Source organism: Salmo salar, chromosome 23 (assembly GCF_965601325.2).
Source record: "Salmo salar chromosome 23, fSalSal1, whole genome shotgun sequence".
Classification (NCBI taxonomy): Eukaryota; Metazoa; Chordata; class Actinopteri; order Salmoniformes; family Salmonidae; genus Salmo; species Salmo salar.
Window position 1 is genome coordinate 49,555,127 of NC_138313.1, and position 17,224 is coordinate 49,572,350.

Below are 17,224 nucleotides of genomic sequence, written 5' to 3' on the forward strand. Positions count from 1 at the left end.
ACCCCTCCTCACTGTGTCATCGATTGCCATCCGGCGTACACCGTGAGACTCCTCCTGAGTGTTCGACCATGGGGCAGGGGTTTCCAGTACCTGGTTGACTGGGAGGGTTATGGCCCGGAGGAGAGGTGCTGGGTCCCCACTAGAGACATCCTGGACCCAGCCCTCATCGCCGACTTCCACCACCAGCACCCCAGTCTACCAGGTATGTGCTCAGGTAGGACAACAGGTGGCACCCCTAGAATGGGGGTACTGTCACACCCTGATCTGTTTTACCTGTCTTTGTGATTGTCTCCACCCTCCTCCAGGTGTCATCCATCTTCCCCATTATCCCCTGTGTATTTATACCTGTGTTCTCTGTTTGTCTGTTGCCAGTTCGTCTTGTTTATCAAGTCAAGCTGCGTTTTTGTGTCTCAGCTACTGCCTTTTCCAGTCTCTCTTTTTCTCGCCCTCCAGGTTTTGACCCTTGCCTGTCCTGACTCTGAGCCTGCCTGCCTGACCACTCTGCCTGCACCTGACCCTGAGCCTGCCTGCCGTCCAGTACCTTTGCCCCACCTCTGGATTATTGACCTCTGCCTGCCCTGACTCTGAGCCTGCCTGCCGTCCGGTACCGTTCCCCCACCTCTGGTTTACTGACCCCTGCCTGCCTTGACCTGTCTATTGCCCCTGTTGGATTATTAAACCATTGATAATTCAACGTTGTCTGCATCTGGGTCTTACCTTCATACCTGATAATATTATCATATAATACAATATAATGACTAGAATAGAAGAACAGTTTTGACATGAAAGCACAGCCAGATGTTTTAGTCCTTTAGCAGAAGCTCTTATCCAGAGAAACTTAGAGGAGAATTATGGTTAAGAGCCTTGCTCAAGGGTACAAAGACAGAGCTTTCACCTTGTCCGCTCAGAGATTCAAACCAGCGACCTTTCAGTTACTGTCCCTACGCTATAAACCACTTGGCTACCTGCCACCTTGACAGTGTGTCTCTATACCTCTCAGTCTCTAAAACACTCGGATAGTTGTCACCTTGACAGTGTGTCTCTATACTTCTCAGTCTCTAAACCACAAAGCTACCTGCCACCTTGACAGTGTGTCTCTATACCTCTCAGTCTCTAAACCACTAGGATACCTGTCACCTTGACAGTGTGTCTCTATACTTCTCAGTCTCTGAAGACACCCAGCCATGGTTAGGATTATTAGAGAAGCTTTTCCTCCTGAAAGACAGTTTCATTACATTTGGTTTCAGAAATAATGTATTGGGTATGTTCATAACCCCGTCCACCTATTCGATGTGGGGGGGATCTGTATGACTAAGAGATACAAAGAACTCTGATTGTAAAACGTCTTCTCTTTTTAGTCCTAAATATGTCTAGGGTTACTGCTGAATGTAATACCTCTAACCCTGACCCTAGACCTAACAGTAATAACCACACTGTAATGTAAAGTATTACCTCATTCTCAATGATCAGTCAATACATACAGTATTCATTTCAACTACAGAACATTGGATCAATATCAAGTCCCCTCATTACAACCACTTAAGAATTATTATAGACACTTATAATCAGTGTTATAACACATAAGTGTATAAATAGCCATTTTAAAGGTCATTAAAATAATTAGAATATGTACTTCATAGAAACTGTTACCCTTTATATATTCTAACCACTCTATTTAATATTAAGGGTCCTAACCTAGGAACTAAAATATTTGTCTCCTTCTCGACGTTGCATACAGTTCTCTCTCTCTCTTCCTCTAACCCCTCCCTCCTTCCCTCCCTCTAAACTCACCTATCTGGCAGAACCAGAAAGTCCATACCTCCCAAAAATACCTTCTGTGGAAACAAAACATATCTGAGTCTCTGTGTCGTCTGTCTGTGTGAGAGTGAACAACCATCAAAATGGCTCAGAAGGGAGTTCTGCTGGACCAGGGCCAGTTCTGTTGTTCTGTCTGTCTGGATCTACTGAAGGAACCAGTCACCATCCCCTGTGGACACAATTACTGTAGGAGCTGTATTGAGGGCTGCTGGGATCAGGATGTTCTGAAAGGGGTCTATAGCTGTCCTCAGTGCAGAGAGACTTTCATTCCAAGGCCTAATCTGAGGAAAAATAACATGTTGGCTGATATGGTGGAGGAACTGAAGAAGACAAGACTATTGGCTGCTCCCCCTCCTGCTCGGTGCTATGCTGGACCTGGAGATGTGGCGTGTGATTTCTGCACTGGGACCAGAAAGCAGAAAGCCCTCATGTCCTGTTTGGTGTGTCTGGCCTCTTACTGTGAGACTCACCTCCAATCTCACTATGAATTTCCTGCTTTGAAGAAGCACAAGCTGGTCAAAGCCACTGCACAACTACAAGAGAAGATCTGCTCTCATCATGACAAACTGCTAGAGGTTTACTGTTGTACCGATCAGCAGTGTATCTGTATGCTGTGTACAATGGATGAACATAAAGGCCATGATACAGTGTCAGCTGCAGCAGAGAGGAATGAGAAACAGGTAAGACCAGAACAAGGTGTTGGTGACTGTCTGATAAACAAGGAATTAATGATACAGTAGAAACTAAGGCTGTGTGAATATGAGATCATTCAAGTGAAATCAATCCAGGGCAGAACAAATATGAACACAAACTTGAGTTTATAGATATGTTAACCCAGATTCCAGGGTGGCAGTGTAGCCTAGTGGTTAGAGCGTTGAACTAGTACCCGAAAGGTTGCAAGATCAAATCCCTGAGCTGACAAGGTACATATCTGTTGTTCTGCCCCTGAACAAGGCAGTTAACTCACTGTTCCTAGGCTGTCATTGAAAATAAGAATTTCTATGGGCTTCCTGGCTGGCACAGGGGTCTAAGGCAGTGCTAGCTGTGCCACAAGAGACTCTGGGTTTGAGCCCAGGCTCTGTTGCAGCTGTGACTGGGAGGAGCGTGGGGCGGCGCACAATTTGCGGAGCGTTTTTCGGGTTAGGGAAGGTTAGGCCGGCAGGGATATCCTTGTCTCATTGCGCACTAGCTACTCCTGTGGCGGGCTGGGTGCAGTACATGCTGACCAGGTTGCACGGTGTTTCCTCCGACACATTGGTGCGGCTGGCTTCCGGGTTGCATGTGCGTTGTGTCAAGAAGCAGTGTGGCTTGGTTGTGTTTCGGAGGACGCATGGCTCTTGACCTTCGCATCTCCTGACCAGTTGCAGCGACAAGACTGTAACTACTACTAATTGGATACTATGAAAAAGGTGGTTAAAAAGAAAATAAGAATTTGTTCTTAACTGACTGCCTAGTTAAATAAAGGTAAAAAAAAAAAAACATTTATCACAGTTTTTTTAAAGACTCAAACCAAGTTTATTCACCCACTGGGTCAGACAGCTGCAAAGACAAAGACACAAGAACATATTTTTATAACCTCATACTAGGCGAAATCAACTCCTTACACATCTAGACGGCCAATACATCTGTGTTGCTAGACAGGAACTTAATTGGTTCCTGTCACTGGTGTAGTCATGGCCCTGCCTGATGCTAGAACCTTGGTGGGTGTGGAAGTGTGTGTGAGATAAGACTGTAGTAGGAGGGTCGTTGGGGTGGGCCCCTCTGGCCCCCCTTCCAGAGGTTTCTTCTCACTTCATCTGTTGACTTGAACTTGAGACGAATTCCTGTCTCCTCCTTAGTTCTGCAGCTGGCCTGCCTTATCAGAGACTAACTAGACTGTTGAATTCCTGGCTCCTCTCTAGTTCTGCAGCTGGCCTGCCTTATCAGAAACTGAAACTAGTTGCCCTTTGTCTCCCTCTTTAGGAACATTTATATTCAACAATAACATGTTTGAACAGAATATTTCAGCACTTCCCCTTTTCTCTCTCAGTAACTCTCCATACACCAAGTTCCTATCCACCCTTCATTGACCCCAACATATACATTCCTTATACATGTAAAGTCATCAATACGTTATAGTATGGTAACATGAATAAGTATATTTCAAACTAGAAATGAACAAGTCAAACATCATTATCATTTGTTATCAAACTTCATTATCATTTGTTATCAAACAGCATTATCATTCCTTATCAAACACCCAATCAGCGCCCTGATTTGTGTTCTGTTAAAACTATAATCATTCACATGACTACATAATAATATATTTTCACACAGACACTTCCTCAATATTTGTATCCTTATATTCTATGGGCCCTATGTCACATTACTATACTATTGATCTACTGGACAAATAAAGCTTGATAGCTCATTGAAGAGTGATTCTCCACAGAGGCAGCTGGGGATGAGTCAGCAGAAGGTCCAGCAGAGATTCCAGGAGAGAGAGAAGGAGCTGAAGGAGCTGAAACAGGCTGTGGAGTCTCTAAAGGTGAGTATTGTTGACCAGAGGAGACATACCATTTCACTTCTCTCCTCCAGTCAGAGAGAGGTAGAGGGGCCCCTCTCCAATCCAACTGACCCCACGGTTGGGAACAGGCTGTCTGGACCCCTTTCAGAGAATAGACTGCTTAATGTAACTGACGGGATATGAACCCAGGTCTACCGTGGGATAAACCAACATCTTGACCGTTACATCAAGAGGACATTCCCTATTGGGCCGTGATCAGACTGATCATTGATTTACAAGTGAAAGGCGGGGATAGCTCATCACATAACCATGAGTAACCATGACTGACTCATGTCCCCTATACATTAACATGGAGCTCTCTCTCTCTCTCTCTCTCTCTCTCTCCATTCAATTTAATTCAATTCAATTCAAAGGGCTTTATTGGCATGGGAAACATATGTTTACATTGCCAAAGAAAGTGAAATAGATAATAAACAAAAGTGAATTAAACAATCAGAAATGAACAGTAAACATTACACTCACATTACACTCACCAAAGTTTCAAAGGAATAGACATTTCAAATGTTATAATTCAAGTGAAAACAGAGTTTATTTGTGCTTTCAGGGTGGGTGGGAAAGGAGTTGGGTGCAGATGAATCACTGAAGGTAACCTGTAGTGGACTTGTGATATTTGTTTGTGTTTCTTCTATCCAGAGAGAGTGGTCGCTCGGTGTCACGCAACTTTGGTCAAGATCTGTTTCTTGCTTTGCTCTTAGGAACAGGGCACCATTGAAAGGAGTGATTTCTGGGGTAGCGTTAGTTTGGAGGTGGAGCAATTGAAGTTGAAGACTCCTGGTGTTTGTGATGCCGTTTGGTGTGAAGCAGACCCGGTGGTGAGCGTGGTGAAACAGAGGAGTCACTGTCAGTCCTTTTGAGTTTTGAGTCTTTACCCGACAAAGTCATGTTAGGATATATCAGTTATCCTGTTATAGTCTTTGTGTTGAATCCATTGAGCTGTTTCAGGTTGTAACGCCCTGGCCATAGAGAGGGGTTTTTGTTCTTTATTTTGGTTAGGCCAGGGTGTTACATTGGGTCGGCGTTCTATGTTCATTTTTCTATGTTTTTGTATTTCTTTGTTTCGGGCCGTGTGTGGCTCCCAATCAGGCACAGCTGTAGTTCGTTGTTGCTGGAGTCACACATAAGGAGCCTGTTTTTCCTTTGGGTTTTGTGGGGGATTGTTTCTGTTTCGTGTTTGCACCTGACAGAACTGTTTGGCTGTCGGTTTTCTTGTTTTTGTATAGTGTTCACGTTGTTTAATAAATTCCTGAAGATGAACACTAACTCCGCTGCACCTTGGTCTACTCTCTCTTCCGACGGCCGTTACAGAATCCCCCACCAGAAAAGGACCAAGCAGCGGAGGAAGGAGCAGCACCAGGAGAAGAGCGTTCAGGACTCGTGGACATGGGAGGAGATATTGGACGGTAAAGGACCATGGGCTCAAGCTGGGGAGTATCGCCGCCCGCAGTGGGAGATCGAGGCTGCGAGAATGGAGAGGGGCTGGTATGAGGCAAGGGAGCGTGACATGCATGAGAGGCAGCCCTAAAAAATGTTTTTGGGGGGGCACACGGGAAGTGTGGCGGAACCAGGAAGGAATTCTGGGCCAACTCCCCGTGCTTACGGCAGGCAGTGTGGTACTGGTAAGGCACCGTGTTATGCTGTGAAGCGCACGGTGTCTCCAGTGCGCATGCATAGCCCGGTGCGCTATAGGCCAGCCCCCCGCAAGTGCCATGCGAGTGCAGGCATCGAGCCAGGCCGGATTGTGCCGGCTCAGCGCGTCTGGTCTCCAGTGCGCCTTTTCGGTCCAGGTTATCCTGCACCGGCTCTGCGCACTGTGTTTCCAGGGTGCTGGGAGGGTCCAGTTCACCCAATGCCTGCGCTCCGCCCGTGCCGGGCCAAAGTGGGCATTCAGCCTGGAGTGTGGGTAAATAGCCTAAGTACCAGAACTCCAGTGCTCCCCCACAGCCCGGATGATCCTGTGCCTCCTCCTCGGTCCAGGCCTCCAGTGGGTCTCCCCATCCTGGTCCGTCCTGTGCCTCCTCCTAGGACCAGGCCTCCAGTGGGTCTCCCCATCCTGGTCCGTCCTGTGCCTCCTCCTAGGACCAGTCCGGAGCCGCCAGAGCCGCCCGCCAGTCCAGAGCCGCCAGAGCCGCCCGCCAGGCCAGTGCCGCCCGCCAGTCCGGAGCCGCCAGAGCCGCCCGCCAGTCCGGCGCCGCCAGAGCCGCCCGCCAGTCCGGAGCCGCCAGGGTCGCCCGCCAGCCGGGCGCAGCCAGGGTCGCCCGCCGGGCACAGTCAGGGTCGCCCACCAGTCCTCCGGCGCTGCCAGGGGCGCCACCTAAGTGGGCGACGCCGAGGGTGGAGCGGAGGCCACGACCCACACCTGAGCCGCCGCCATAAGAAGGCCCACCCGGACCCTCCCCTTCAGAGTCAGGTTTTGCGGCCGGAGTCCGCACCTTTTGGGGGGGGTACTGTAACGCCCTGGCCATAGAGAGGGGTTTTTGTTCTTTATTTTGGTTAGGCCAGGGTGTTACATTGGGTGGGCGTTCTATGTTCATTTTTCTATGTTTTTGTATTTCTTTGTTTTGGGTCGTGTGTGGCTCTCAATCAGGCACAGCTGTAGTTCGTTGTTGCTGATTGGGAGTCACACATAAGGAGCCTGTTTTTCCTTTGGGTTTTGTGGGGGATTGTTTCTGTTTCGTGTTTGCACCTGGCAGTACTGTTTGGCTGTCGGTTTTCTTGTTTTTGTATAGTGTTCACGTTGTTTAACCTCTTACATCTAGACGTTCCGCTAGCGGAACACCTGCTCCAATATCCAATGATGGGTGTGGCGCGAATTACAAATTCCTCAAAAATACAAAAACTTCAATTTTTCAAACATATGACTATTTCACAGCATTTTAAAGACAAGACTCTCCTTTATCTAACCACACTGTCCGATTTCAAAAAGGATTTACAGCGAAAGCAAAACATTAGATTATGTCAGCAGAGTACCAAGCCAGAAATAATCAGACACCCATTTTTCAAGCTAGCATATAATGTCACAAAAACCCAGAAGACAGCTAAATGCAGCACTAACCTTTGATGATCTTCATCAGATGACACACCTAGGACTTTATGTTATACAATACATGCATGTTTTGTTCAATCAAGTTCATATTTATATCAAAAAACAGCTTTTTACATTAGCATGTGACGTTCAGAACTAGCATACCCCCCACAAACTTCCGGGGGAATTTGCTAACAATTTACTAAATTACTCACGATAAACGTTCACAAAAAGCATAACAATTATTTTAAGAATTATAGATACAGAACTCCTCTATGCACTCGATATGTCCGATTTTAAAATAGCTTTTAGGTGAAAGCACATTTTGCAATATTCTAAGTACATAGCCCAGCCATCACGGGCTAGCTATTTAGACACCCGGCAAGTTTAGCACTCACCAATATCAGATTTACTATTATAAAAGTTTGATTACCTTTTGTTGTTTTCGTCAGAATGCACTCCCAGGACTGCTACTTCAATAACAAATGTTGGTTTGGTCCAAAATAATCCATCGTTATATCCGAATAGCGGCGTTTTGTTCGTGCGTCCCAGACACTATCCGAAATGGTAAATCAGGGTCGCGCATGGCGCAATTCGTGACAAAAAAATCTAAATATTCCATTACCGTACTTCGAAGCATGTCAACCGCTGTTTAAAATCTATTTTTATGCCATTTTTCTCGTAAAAAAGCGATAATATTCCGACCGGGAATGTCCATTTAGCTAAACAGAGGAAAGTAAACAAAGCTTTCGGTCGACGCAGGCACGAGCCTGAGTCTCACAGTACTGTAACCAGCCACTACCTAAACGCGCTACTTTGTTTCAGCCAGAGCCTGCAAAGCCACGATTCAGTATTTTGCCGCCTTCTGAGTGCCTACGGCAGCCGTAGGAAGTGTCACGGGACAGCTAAGATCCTCACTCTTCAATAACCAGAGACAAGAAGAACGACACCTTGTCAGACAGGCCACTTCCTGCATGAAATCTTCTCAGGTTTTTGCCTGCCATATGAGTTCTGTTATACTCACAGACACCATTCAAACAGTTTTAGAAACTTTGGAGTGTTTTCTATCCAAAGCCAATAATTATATGCATATTCTAGTTACTGGGCAGGAGTAGTAACCAGATTAAATCGGGTCCGTTTTTTATCCAGCCGTGAAAATACTGCCCCCTAGCCATAACAGGTTAAGGGTTTATTTATTAGTTTCCACTGTTTATCGGTTAGAGTTGAGGGGGGAGTAGGGTAGTTTGTTTGGGAGGTGTGATCGCCTCAACTGAGTGGAGAAGAAAAGCTGTCTCTTCAGGTGCGTTCTGGAGAATGGTGTGGAGGAATTATTGATCATGGTCGGTGAACAGGTGGGAGAGGAACATATACACTCTGTATCCAGAATGAACAAGGCGGTGGTTGTGGTAATGTAAAATGTGAGTCTTGTTGCCCGGCTAGTTACCAGTATGATTTATGTGAGGGGTGTGTTGGTGCTGATTTCGACCAGAGTAGTGGTGTCTAATCTGCCTCCGTTTATTTTTACATTTTTACATTTTAGTCATTTAGCAGACGCTCTTATCCAGAGCGACTTACAAATTGGTGCATTCACCTATAATATCCAGTGGAACAACCACTTTACAATAGTGCATCTAAATCTTTTAAAGGGGGGGTTAGAAGGATTACTTTATCCTATCCCAGGTATTCCTTGAAGAGGTGGGGTTTCAGGTGTCTCCGGAAGGTGGTGATTGACTCCGCTGTCCTGGCGTCGTGAGGGAGCTTGTTCCACCATTGGGGTGCCAGAGCAGCGAACAGTTTTGACTGGGCTGAGCGGGAACTGTGCTTCCTCAGAGGTAGGGAGGCGAGCAGGCCAGAGGTGGATGAACGGAGTGCCCTTGTTTGGGTGTAGGGCCTGATCAGAGCCTGAAGGTACGGAGGTGCCGTTCCCCTCACAGCTCCGTAGGCAAGCACCATGGTCTTGTAGCGGATGCGAGCTTCGACTGGAAGCCAGTGGAGAGAGCGGAGGAGCGGGGTGACGTGAGAGAACTTGGGAAGGTTGAACACCAGACGGGCTGCGGCGTTCTGGATGAGTTGTAGGGGTTTAATGGCACAGGCAGGGAGCCCAGCCAACAGCGAGTTGCAGTAATCCAGACGGGAGATGACAAGTGCCTGGATTAGGACCTGCGCCGCTTCCTGTGTGAGGCAGGGTCGTACTCTGCGAATGTTGTAGAGCATGAACCTACAGGATCGGGTCACCGCCTTGATGTTGGTGGAGAACGACAGGGTGTTGTCCAGGGTCACGCCAAGGCTCTTAGCACTCTGGGAGGAGGACACAAGGGAGTTGTCAACCGTGATGGCGAGATCATGGAACGGGCAGTCCTTCCCCGGGAGGAAGAGCAGCTCCGTCTTGCCGAGGTTCAGCTTGAGGTGGTGATCCGTCATCCACACTGATATGTCTGCCAGACATGCAGAGATGCGATTCGCCACCTGGTTGTCAGAAGGGGGAAAGGAGAAGATTAATTGTGTGTCATCTGCATAGCAATGATATGAGAGACCATGTGAGGATATGACAGAGCCAAGTGACTTGGTGTATAGCGAGAATAGGAGTGGGCCAAAAACAGAGCCCTGGGGGACACCAGTGGTGAGAGCACGTGGTGCGGAGACAGATTCTCGCCACGCCACCTGGTAGGAGCGACCTGTCAGGTAGGACGCAATCCAAGCGTGCGCGGTGCCGGAGATGCCCAGCTCGGAGAGGGTGGAGAGGAGGATCTGATGGTTCACGGTATCAAAGGCAGCAGATAGGTCTAGAAGGATGAGAGCAGAGGAGAGAGAGTTAGCTTTAGCAGTGCGGAGAGCCTCCGTGACACAGAGAAGAGCAGTCTCAGTTGAATGCCCAGTCTTGAAACCTGACTGATTAGGATCAAGAAGGTCATTCTGAGAGAGATAGCAAGAGAGCTGGCCAAGCACGGCGCGTTCAAGAGTTTTGGAGAGAAAGGAAAGAAGGGATACTGGCCTGTAGTTGTTGACATCGGAGGGATCGAGTGTAGGTTTTTTCAGAAGGGGTGCAACTCTCGCTCTCTTGAAGACGGAAGGGACGTAGCCAGCGGTCAAGGATGCGTTGATGAGCGAGGTGAGGTAGGGGAGAAGGTCTCCGGAAATGGTCTGGAGAAGAGAGGAGGGGATAGGGTCAAGTGGGCAGGTTGTTGGGCGGCCGGCCGTCACAAGACGCGAGAGTTCATCTGGAGAGAGAGGGGAGAAAGAGGTCAAACCACAGGGTAGGGCAGTGTGAGCAGGACCAGCAGTGTCGTTTGACTTAGCAAACGAGGATCGGATGTCGTCAACCTTCTTTTCAAAATGGTTGACGAAGTCATCCGCAGAGAGGGAGGGGGAGGAGGATTAAGGAGGGAGGAGAAGGTAGCAAAGAGCTTCCTAGGGTTAGAGGCAGATGCTTGGAGTTTAGAGTGGTAGAAAGTGGCTTTAGCAGCAGAGACAGAAGAGGAAAATGTAGAGAGGAGGGAGTGAAAGGATGCCAGGTCCGCAGGGAGGCGAGTTTTCCTCCATTTCCGCTCGGCTGCCCGGAGCCCTGTTCTGTGAGCTCGCAGTGAGTCGTCGAGCCACGGAGCAGGAGGGGAGGACCGAGCCGGCCTGGAGGATAGGGGACAGAGGAAATCAAAGGATGCAGAGAGGGAGGAGAGGAGGGTTGAGGAGGCAGAATCAGGAGATAGGTTGGAGAAGGTTTGAGCAGAGGGAAGAGATGATAGGATGGAAGAGGAGAGAGTAGCGGGAGAGAGAGAGCGAAGGTTGGGACGGCGCAATACCATCCGAGTAGGGGGAGAGTGAGAAGTGTTGGATGAGAGCGAGAGGGAAAAGGATACAAGGTAGTGGTCGGAGACTTGGAGGGGAGTTGCAATGAGATTAGTGGAAGAACAGCATCTAGTAAAGATGAGGTCAAGCGTATTGCCTGCCTTGTGAGTAGGGGGGGAAGGTGAGAGGGTGAGGTCGAAAGAGGAGAGGAGTGGAAAGAAGGAGTCAGAGAGGAATGAGTCGAAGGTAGACGTGGGGAGGTTAACCTCTATGGGACCGGCGGGACGAATTCGTCCCACCTACGTAACAGCCACTGCCTGCCTGTGGCGCGATTTTCAAAACCTTAAAAATCCTATTACTTCAATTTCTCAAACATATGACTATTTTACAGCCATTTAAAGATAAGACTCTCGTTAATCTAACCACACTGTCCGATTTCAAAAAGGCTTTACAACGAAAGCAAAACATTAGATTATGTCAGCAGAGTACCAAGCCAGAAATAACCAGACACCCATTTTTCAAGCCAGCATATAATGTCACCAAAACCCAGAAGACAGCTAAATGCAGCACTCACCTTTGATGATCTTCATCAGATGACAACCCTAGGACATTATGTTATACAATACATGCATGTTTTGTTCAATCAAGTTCATATTTATATCAAAAAACAGCTTTTTACATTAGCATGTGACGTTCAGAACTAGCATACCCCCCGCAAACTTCCGGGGAATTCGCTAACATTTTACTAAATTACTCACGATAAACGTTCACAAAAAGCATAACAATTATTTTAAGAATTATAGATACAGACTTCCTCTATGCACTCGATATGTCCGATTTTAAAATAGCTTTTTGGTGAAAGCACATTTTGCAATATTCTAAGTACATAGCCCAGGCATCACGGGCTCGCTATTTAGACACCCGGCAAGTTTAGCACTCACCATAATCATATTTACTATTATAAAAATGTCATTACCTTTTGTTGTCTTCGTCAGAATACACACCCAGGACAGCTACTTCAATAACAAATGTTGGTTTGGTCCAAAATAATCCATCGTTATATCCGAATAGCGGCGTTTTGTTCGTGCGTTCCAGACACTATCCGAAATAGTAAAGAAGTGTCGCGCGCTTGGCGCAATTCCTGACAACAAAATTCAAAGTATTCCATTACCGTACGTCGAAGCATGTCAACCGCTGTTTAAAATCAATTTTTACGTCATTTTTCTCGTAGAAAAGCGATAATATTCCGACAGGGAATCTCCTTTTCGGCAAACAGAGGAAAAAATCCCAAAGGCGGGGGCGGTCGGGGTCACGCGCATAAGCTAGTGTCTCTTGATGGGCCACTTGAGAAAGGCGATAATGTGTTTCAGCCTGGGGCTGGAATGACGACATTCTGTTTTTTCCCGGGCTCTGAGAGCCTATGGAAGACGTGGGAAGTGTCACGTTAGAGCAGAGATCCTTAGTAAATGATAGAGATGGAAAACAAGTTCAACAAATGGTCAGACAGGCCACTTCCTGTAAAGGAATCTCTCAGGTTTTGACCTGCCATTTGAGTTCTGTTATACTCACAGACACCATTCAAACAGTTTTAGAAAATTTAGGGTGTTTTCTATCCATATGTAATAAGTATATGCATATTCTAGTTACTGAGTAGGAGTGGTAACCAGATTAAATCGGGTATGTTTTTTATCCAGCCGTGTCAATGCTGCCCCCTAGCCCTAACAGGTTAAAGTCACCCAGAACTGTGAGAGGTGAGCCATCCTCAGGAAAGGAACTTATCAAGGCGTCAAGCTCATTGATGAACTCTCCAAGGGAACCTGGAGGGCGATAAATGATAAGGATGTTAAGCTTGAAAGGGCTGGTAACTGTGACAGCATGGAATTCAAATGAGGAGATAGACAGATGGGTCAGGGGAGAAAGAGAGAATGTCCACTTGGGAGAGATGAGGATTCCAGTGCCACCACCCCGCTGGCTCGATGCTCTAGGGGTATGCGAGAACACGTAGTCAGACGAGGAGAGAGCAGTAGGAGTAGCAGTGTTATCTGTGGTGATCCATGTTTCCGTCAGAGTTGGTTCGTTTTGGTCAATTTACAAGTGGTTTTTGTTTCGTGGCTCTCGGCTGGGTGTCTCTTTTCGTAGACACGTGTTTGTTTCTTAACAAAATTCAAGGTTAAACAGGGGAGGGGTGGTACAAAGGGTTTGTTTAGGGTAGACAACCGCGACCAGCCGGCAGCGGGGGCTAGGGCTAGGCTGGACACTACTTTTTTAACCACATTTACTGATAAAACTAGTTCATTGCATCCGGCGAGGAGCCCAGTTATATAATATTACCATATGTCCCAGCTGTTTGCCGTAGTTTTGAAGTAAACGCGAAAAGCGGGGCTTATTTTAGGTCATGTTTCACCCTGCCAGCCCCTATTAGTTATATTGAAAAAACAGGTCTTATTTTAGGTCATGTTTCACCCTGCCAGCTCCTATTAGTTATATTGAAAAAACAGGCCTTATTTTAGGTCATGTTTCACCCTTCCAGCTCCTATTAGTTTTATTGAACAAACAGGTCTTATTTTAGGTCATGTTTCTCCCTGCCAGCTCCTATTAGTTGTATTGAAAAAACAGGTCTTATTTTAGGTCATGTTTCACCCTGCCAGCTCCTATTAGTTGTATTGAAAAAACAGGTCTTATTTTAGGTCATGTTTCACCCTGCCAGCTCCTATTAGTTGTATTGAAAAAACAGGTCTTATTTTAGGTCATGTTTCACCCTGCCAGCTCCTATTAGTTGAATTGAACACTGTGGCACCAACTCACCTTCTGACAGTTCTATTCCCAGTCCATTGTTCTGCGTCACAATGTCAGCTTCACTATTGTTATCAATGAGACCAGCCCACGTTAACCTTGTAGGTTTACCTCAGGTAACTTATTATTAACTAGGTTACAGCTACTTGGTGAGGAAGCTCACTGTTCACCTGGTTACACGTTGTAGTGACCTACAGTGTTAGTGAGAAGAAGAGATGGTTGGTGCAAAGACATCAAACGTTAAACATGTTTAACCATATTTTATTTCAGAAAAAGGTTTAAAACCTAAACAAAACACATGTTCCTGTCGTCTTTTTCAAGATGTGGCCGATTTAAACAGCCAGAAAATCATTTTTTTAAATGAAGAAATAACATTATTTTTATATGTTATTTCTTAATGGCTGCTGGGTAATATGATAATCGTTGAAATCTGTTGGTTCGTAGGCATCAAATAGAGAGAATGCTGCGCAGGTTCACTGAGTTGTAAACCAAATGGATAGGTGGAGTTCATTGATTTGTAGCTCTGGTTCAGTTGCTACCTCAGATTATGAGCCTATCAAGTGTGGTGAATGAGGTATGTAGTACCCACAGAAGACCACAGGGAGAAGCAGGAGAGATATAAACCCATACAGTTTTTCTCTTTAAATACCCTGAACCTAACAATCAATCAAATGTATTTATGAAGCCCTTTTTACATCAGCAGATGTCACAAAGTGCTGTACAGAAACTCTAACCCTACCTATAACCTATACTGCCTACTGTCTCACTCTCTCTCTGTCTCTCTCTGTCTCTCTCTCTCTCTCTTAACAGCGCTCTGCACAGGCAGCAGTGGAGGACAGTGATCAGATATTCACTGAGCTGATCCGCTCCATTGAGAGAAGGAGCTCTGAGGTGAAGAAGCTGATCAGAGCCAAAGAGAAGGCTCAAGTGAGTCAAGCTGAAGGAGTCCTGGAGCAGCTGAAGCAGGAGATAAGTGAGCTGAGGAAGAGAAGCACTGAGCTGGAGCAGCTCAAACACACAGAGGATCACATACATTTCCTCCAGGTAACTAAACTGTCTTGTTACATGTGATATTAAATTAATGTGAAACTATTCATCTCAATCATTGTTGTCCTGTCTGTCTCTCTGTCCCTGTCTCTCCCTCTCTCTCTCTGTCCGTCCCTCTCTCTCTCTGTCCGTCCCTCTCTCTGTCTCTCTCCCTTTCTCTGTCTCTCTCCCTTTCTCTGTCTCTCTCCCTTTCTCTCTCTCTGTCTGTCTCTCTCTCTCTCTCTCTCTCTCTCTCTGTCTCTCTCTCTCTCTCTTTCTGTCCCTCTCACTCTCTCTCCCTTTCTCTCTCTCTGTCTGTCTCTCTCTCTGTCTCTCTCTGTCCCTCTCTCTCTGTACCTCTCTATTTGTCCCTCTCTCTATTTGTCCCTCTCTCTATTTGTCCCTCTCTCTCTCTGTCCCTGTCTCTCTGTCCCTGTCTCTCTGTCCCTGTCTCTCTCTGTCCCTGTCTCTTTGTCCCTCTCTCTCTTTGTCCCTCTTTGTCCCTCGTTGTCCCTCTCTCTCTTTGTCCCTCTTTGTGCCTCTCTCTCTTTGTCCCTCTTTGTCCCTCTCTCTTTTCATCCCTCTGTCCCTCTCTCTCTGTCCCTCTCTCTCTCTGTCCATCTCTCTCTTTGTCCCTCTTTGTGCCTCTCTCTTTTTGTCCCTCTTTGTTCCTCTCTCTCTTTGTCCCTCCCTCTCTTTGTCCCTCTCTCACTCTGTCCCTCTCTCTCTGTCCCCCTCTCTCTCTCTCTATCTCTCTCTCTCTCTCTCTCTCCAGAGTTATCAGTCTCTTTCCAGTATCAGTGTATCTTCAGACTTACCCAGCATCGTTGTCCGTCCTCTTCAGTACTTTGGAGATGTGAGTAAGACTGTGTCTGAACTGAGAGAGAAACTAGAAGACTGCCTTAAAGGAGAATGGACCAAGATCTCCAGTACAGGTGTGATGAAAATAATAAGAACATCAACTTTAGACCATTGAAAGTTCCCTACTAGTCATATACATGTGGAATATGGTATGATGATAACATTCCCTCTCTCTGTCAATGTGTTTGTGTCTGTAGTGAATATAGTGGATGTTGTACTGCCTCCAGAGCCCAAGACCAGAGAACAGTTGTTACAGTGTGAGTCTCTTTATTGTGAGGTAACTAACAGTCTCTTTTTACTGACACTCCTAACAATCCCTCTAGAAATATATAGCAACAGTAGATCTAATCAAAGACTGGGTATCTATCTGACTCCTCATATTTCTCTGATTTGATCTCTGCTGTGCTCTAATCAAAGACAGGGTAGATACAGTATCTGACTTAACTTATTGTTCTGACTCCCCTCATTGGTCTCTGCTCTGCTCTTTTCCCAGATTCCTGTCAGCTCACACTGGACCCAAACACAGCAGGCACATACCTCTCTCTGTCTAAAGGGAACAGAAAGGTGACCACTACACGCCAAGTCCAACCATATCCTGACCATCCAGACAGATTTACCAACTACTGTCAGGTTCTGTGTAGAGAGGGTCTGTCTGGACGGTGTTACTGGGAGGTGGAGTTGAGAGGTGATGTTTATACAGCAGTCTCATATAAAGACATCAGCAGAACTGAGAGAGGTAATATATTTGGACACAATAACAAGTCCTGGAGTTTACAGTATTGTAGTGGTGATTATTGTTTCAGACACAATAATGTTGAGACTAAAGTATCAGGCCCTCAGTCCTCCAGAGTAGGAGTGTACCTGGATCACAAGGCAGGTACTCTGTCCTTCTACAGTGTCTCTGACACAATGACCCTCCTCCACAGAGTCCAGACCACATTCACTCAGCCCCTCTATCCTGGGTTTAGTCTCTCTGGTACTGCTGAGCTGGTTAAACTGTAGTAGTGTCCACATAGATACTAGTCATGCTGGTGTAGTCTATAGCTGAGCTGGTTAAACTGTAGTAGGGTCCACATAGATACTAGTCATGCTGGTGTAGTCTATAGCTGAGCTGGTTAAACTGTAGTAGGGTCCACATAGATACTAGTCATGCTGGTGTAGTCTATAGCTGAGCTGGTTAAACTGTAGTAGGGTCCACATAGATACTAGTCATGCTGGTGGTGATGGTCCCCAGATTTAATGGTCTGTTTTTCTGTACAATAATTTGTCTGACTGTACAGTTGAATTAAAATGCAATATACTTATTTTTATCAAACACAGTGTTTTAATCTTGTACATTTCCGTGAATCATGATG

The 17,224-nt window shown here is 46.4% G+C and overlaps 2 protein-coding genes across 2 annotated transcripts in view; one reads left to right on the top strand and one right to left on the bottom strand.

Annotated features, from left to right (window-relative positions):
- LOC123731752 (tripartite motif-containing protein 16) overlaps positions 1–17,224 on the bottom strand; it is a 240,257-nt gene that overhangs the window by 177,253 nt on the left and 45,780 nt on the right. The gene's annotated exons all lie outside the window — the stretch shown is intronic.
- On the top strand, positions 1,834–17,184 carry LOC123723938 (tripartite motif-containing protein 16). Its single transcript, XM_082968293.1, has 6 exons — positions 1,834–2,498; positions 4,250–4,345; positions 14,793–15,026; positions 15,784–15,943; positions 16,067–16,126; positions 16,363–17,184. The coding sequence occupies exons 1-6, from the start codon at positions 1,902–1,904 to the stop codon at positions 16,869–16,871; spliced, it is 1,656 nt and encodes a 551-aa protein (XP_082824419.1). The 5' UTR covers positions 1,834–1,901; the 3' UTR covers positions 16,872–17,184.

Coding starts and splice junctions, on each gene's coding strand:
- LOC123723938 (XM_082968293.1), top strand. CDS start 1,902: ATGGCTCAGAAGGGAGTTCTGCTGGACCAGGGCCAGTTCTGTTGTTCT. Junction 15,944..16,066: donor GACCAAGATCTCCAGTACAG/GTGTGATGAAAA, acceptor TTGTGTCTGTAG/TGAATATAGTGGATGTTGTA. Junction 16,127..16,362: donor CAGAGAACAGTTGTTACAGT/GTGAGTCTCTTT, acceptor CTCTTTTCCCAG/ATTCCTGTCAGCTCACACTG.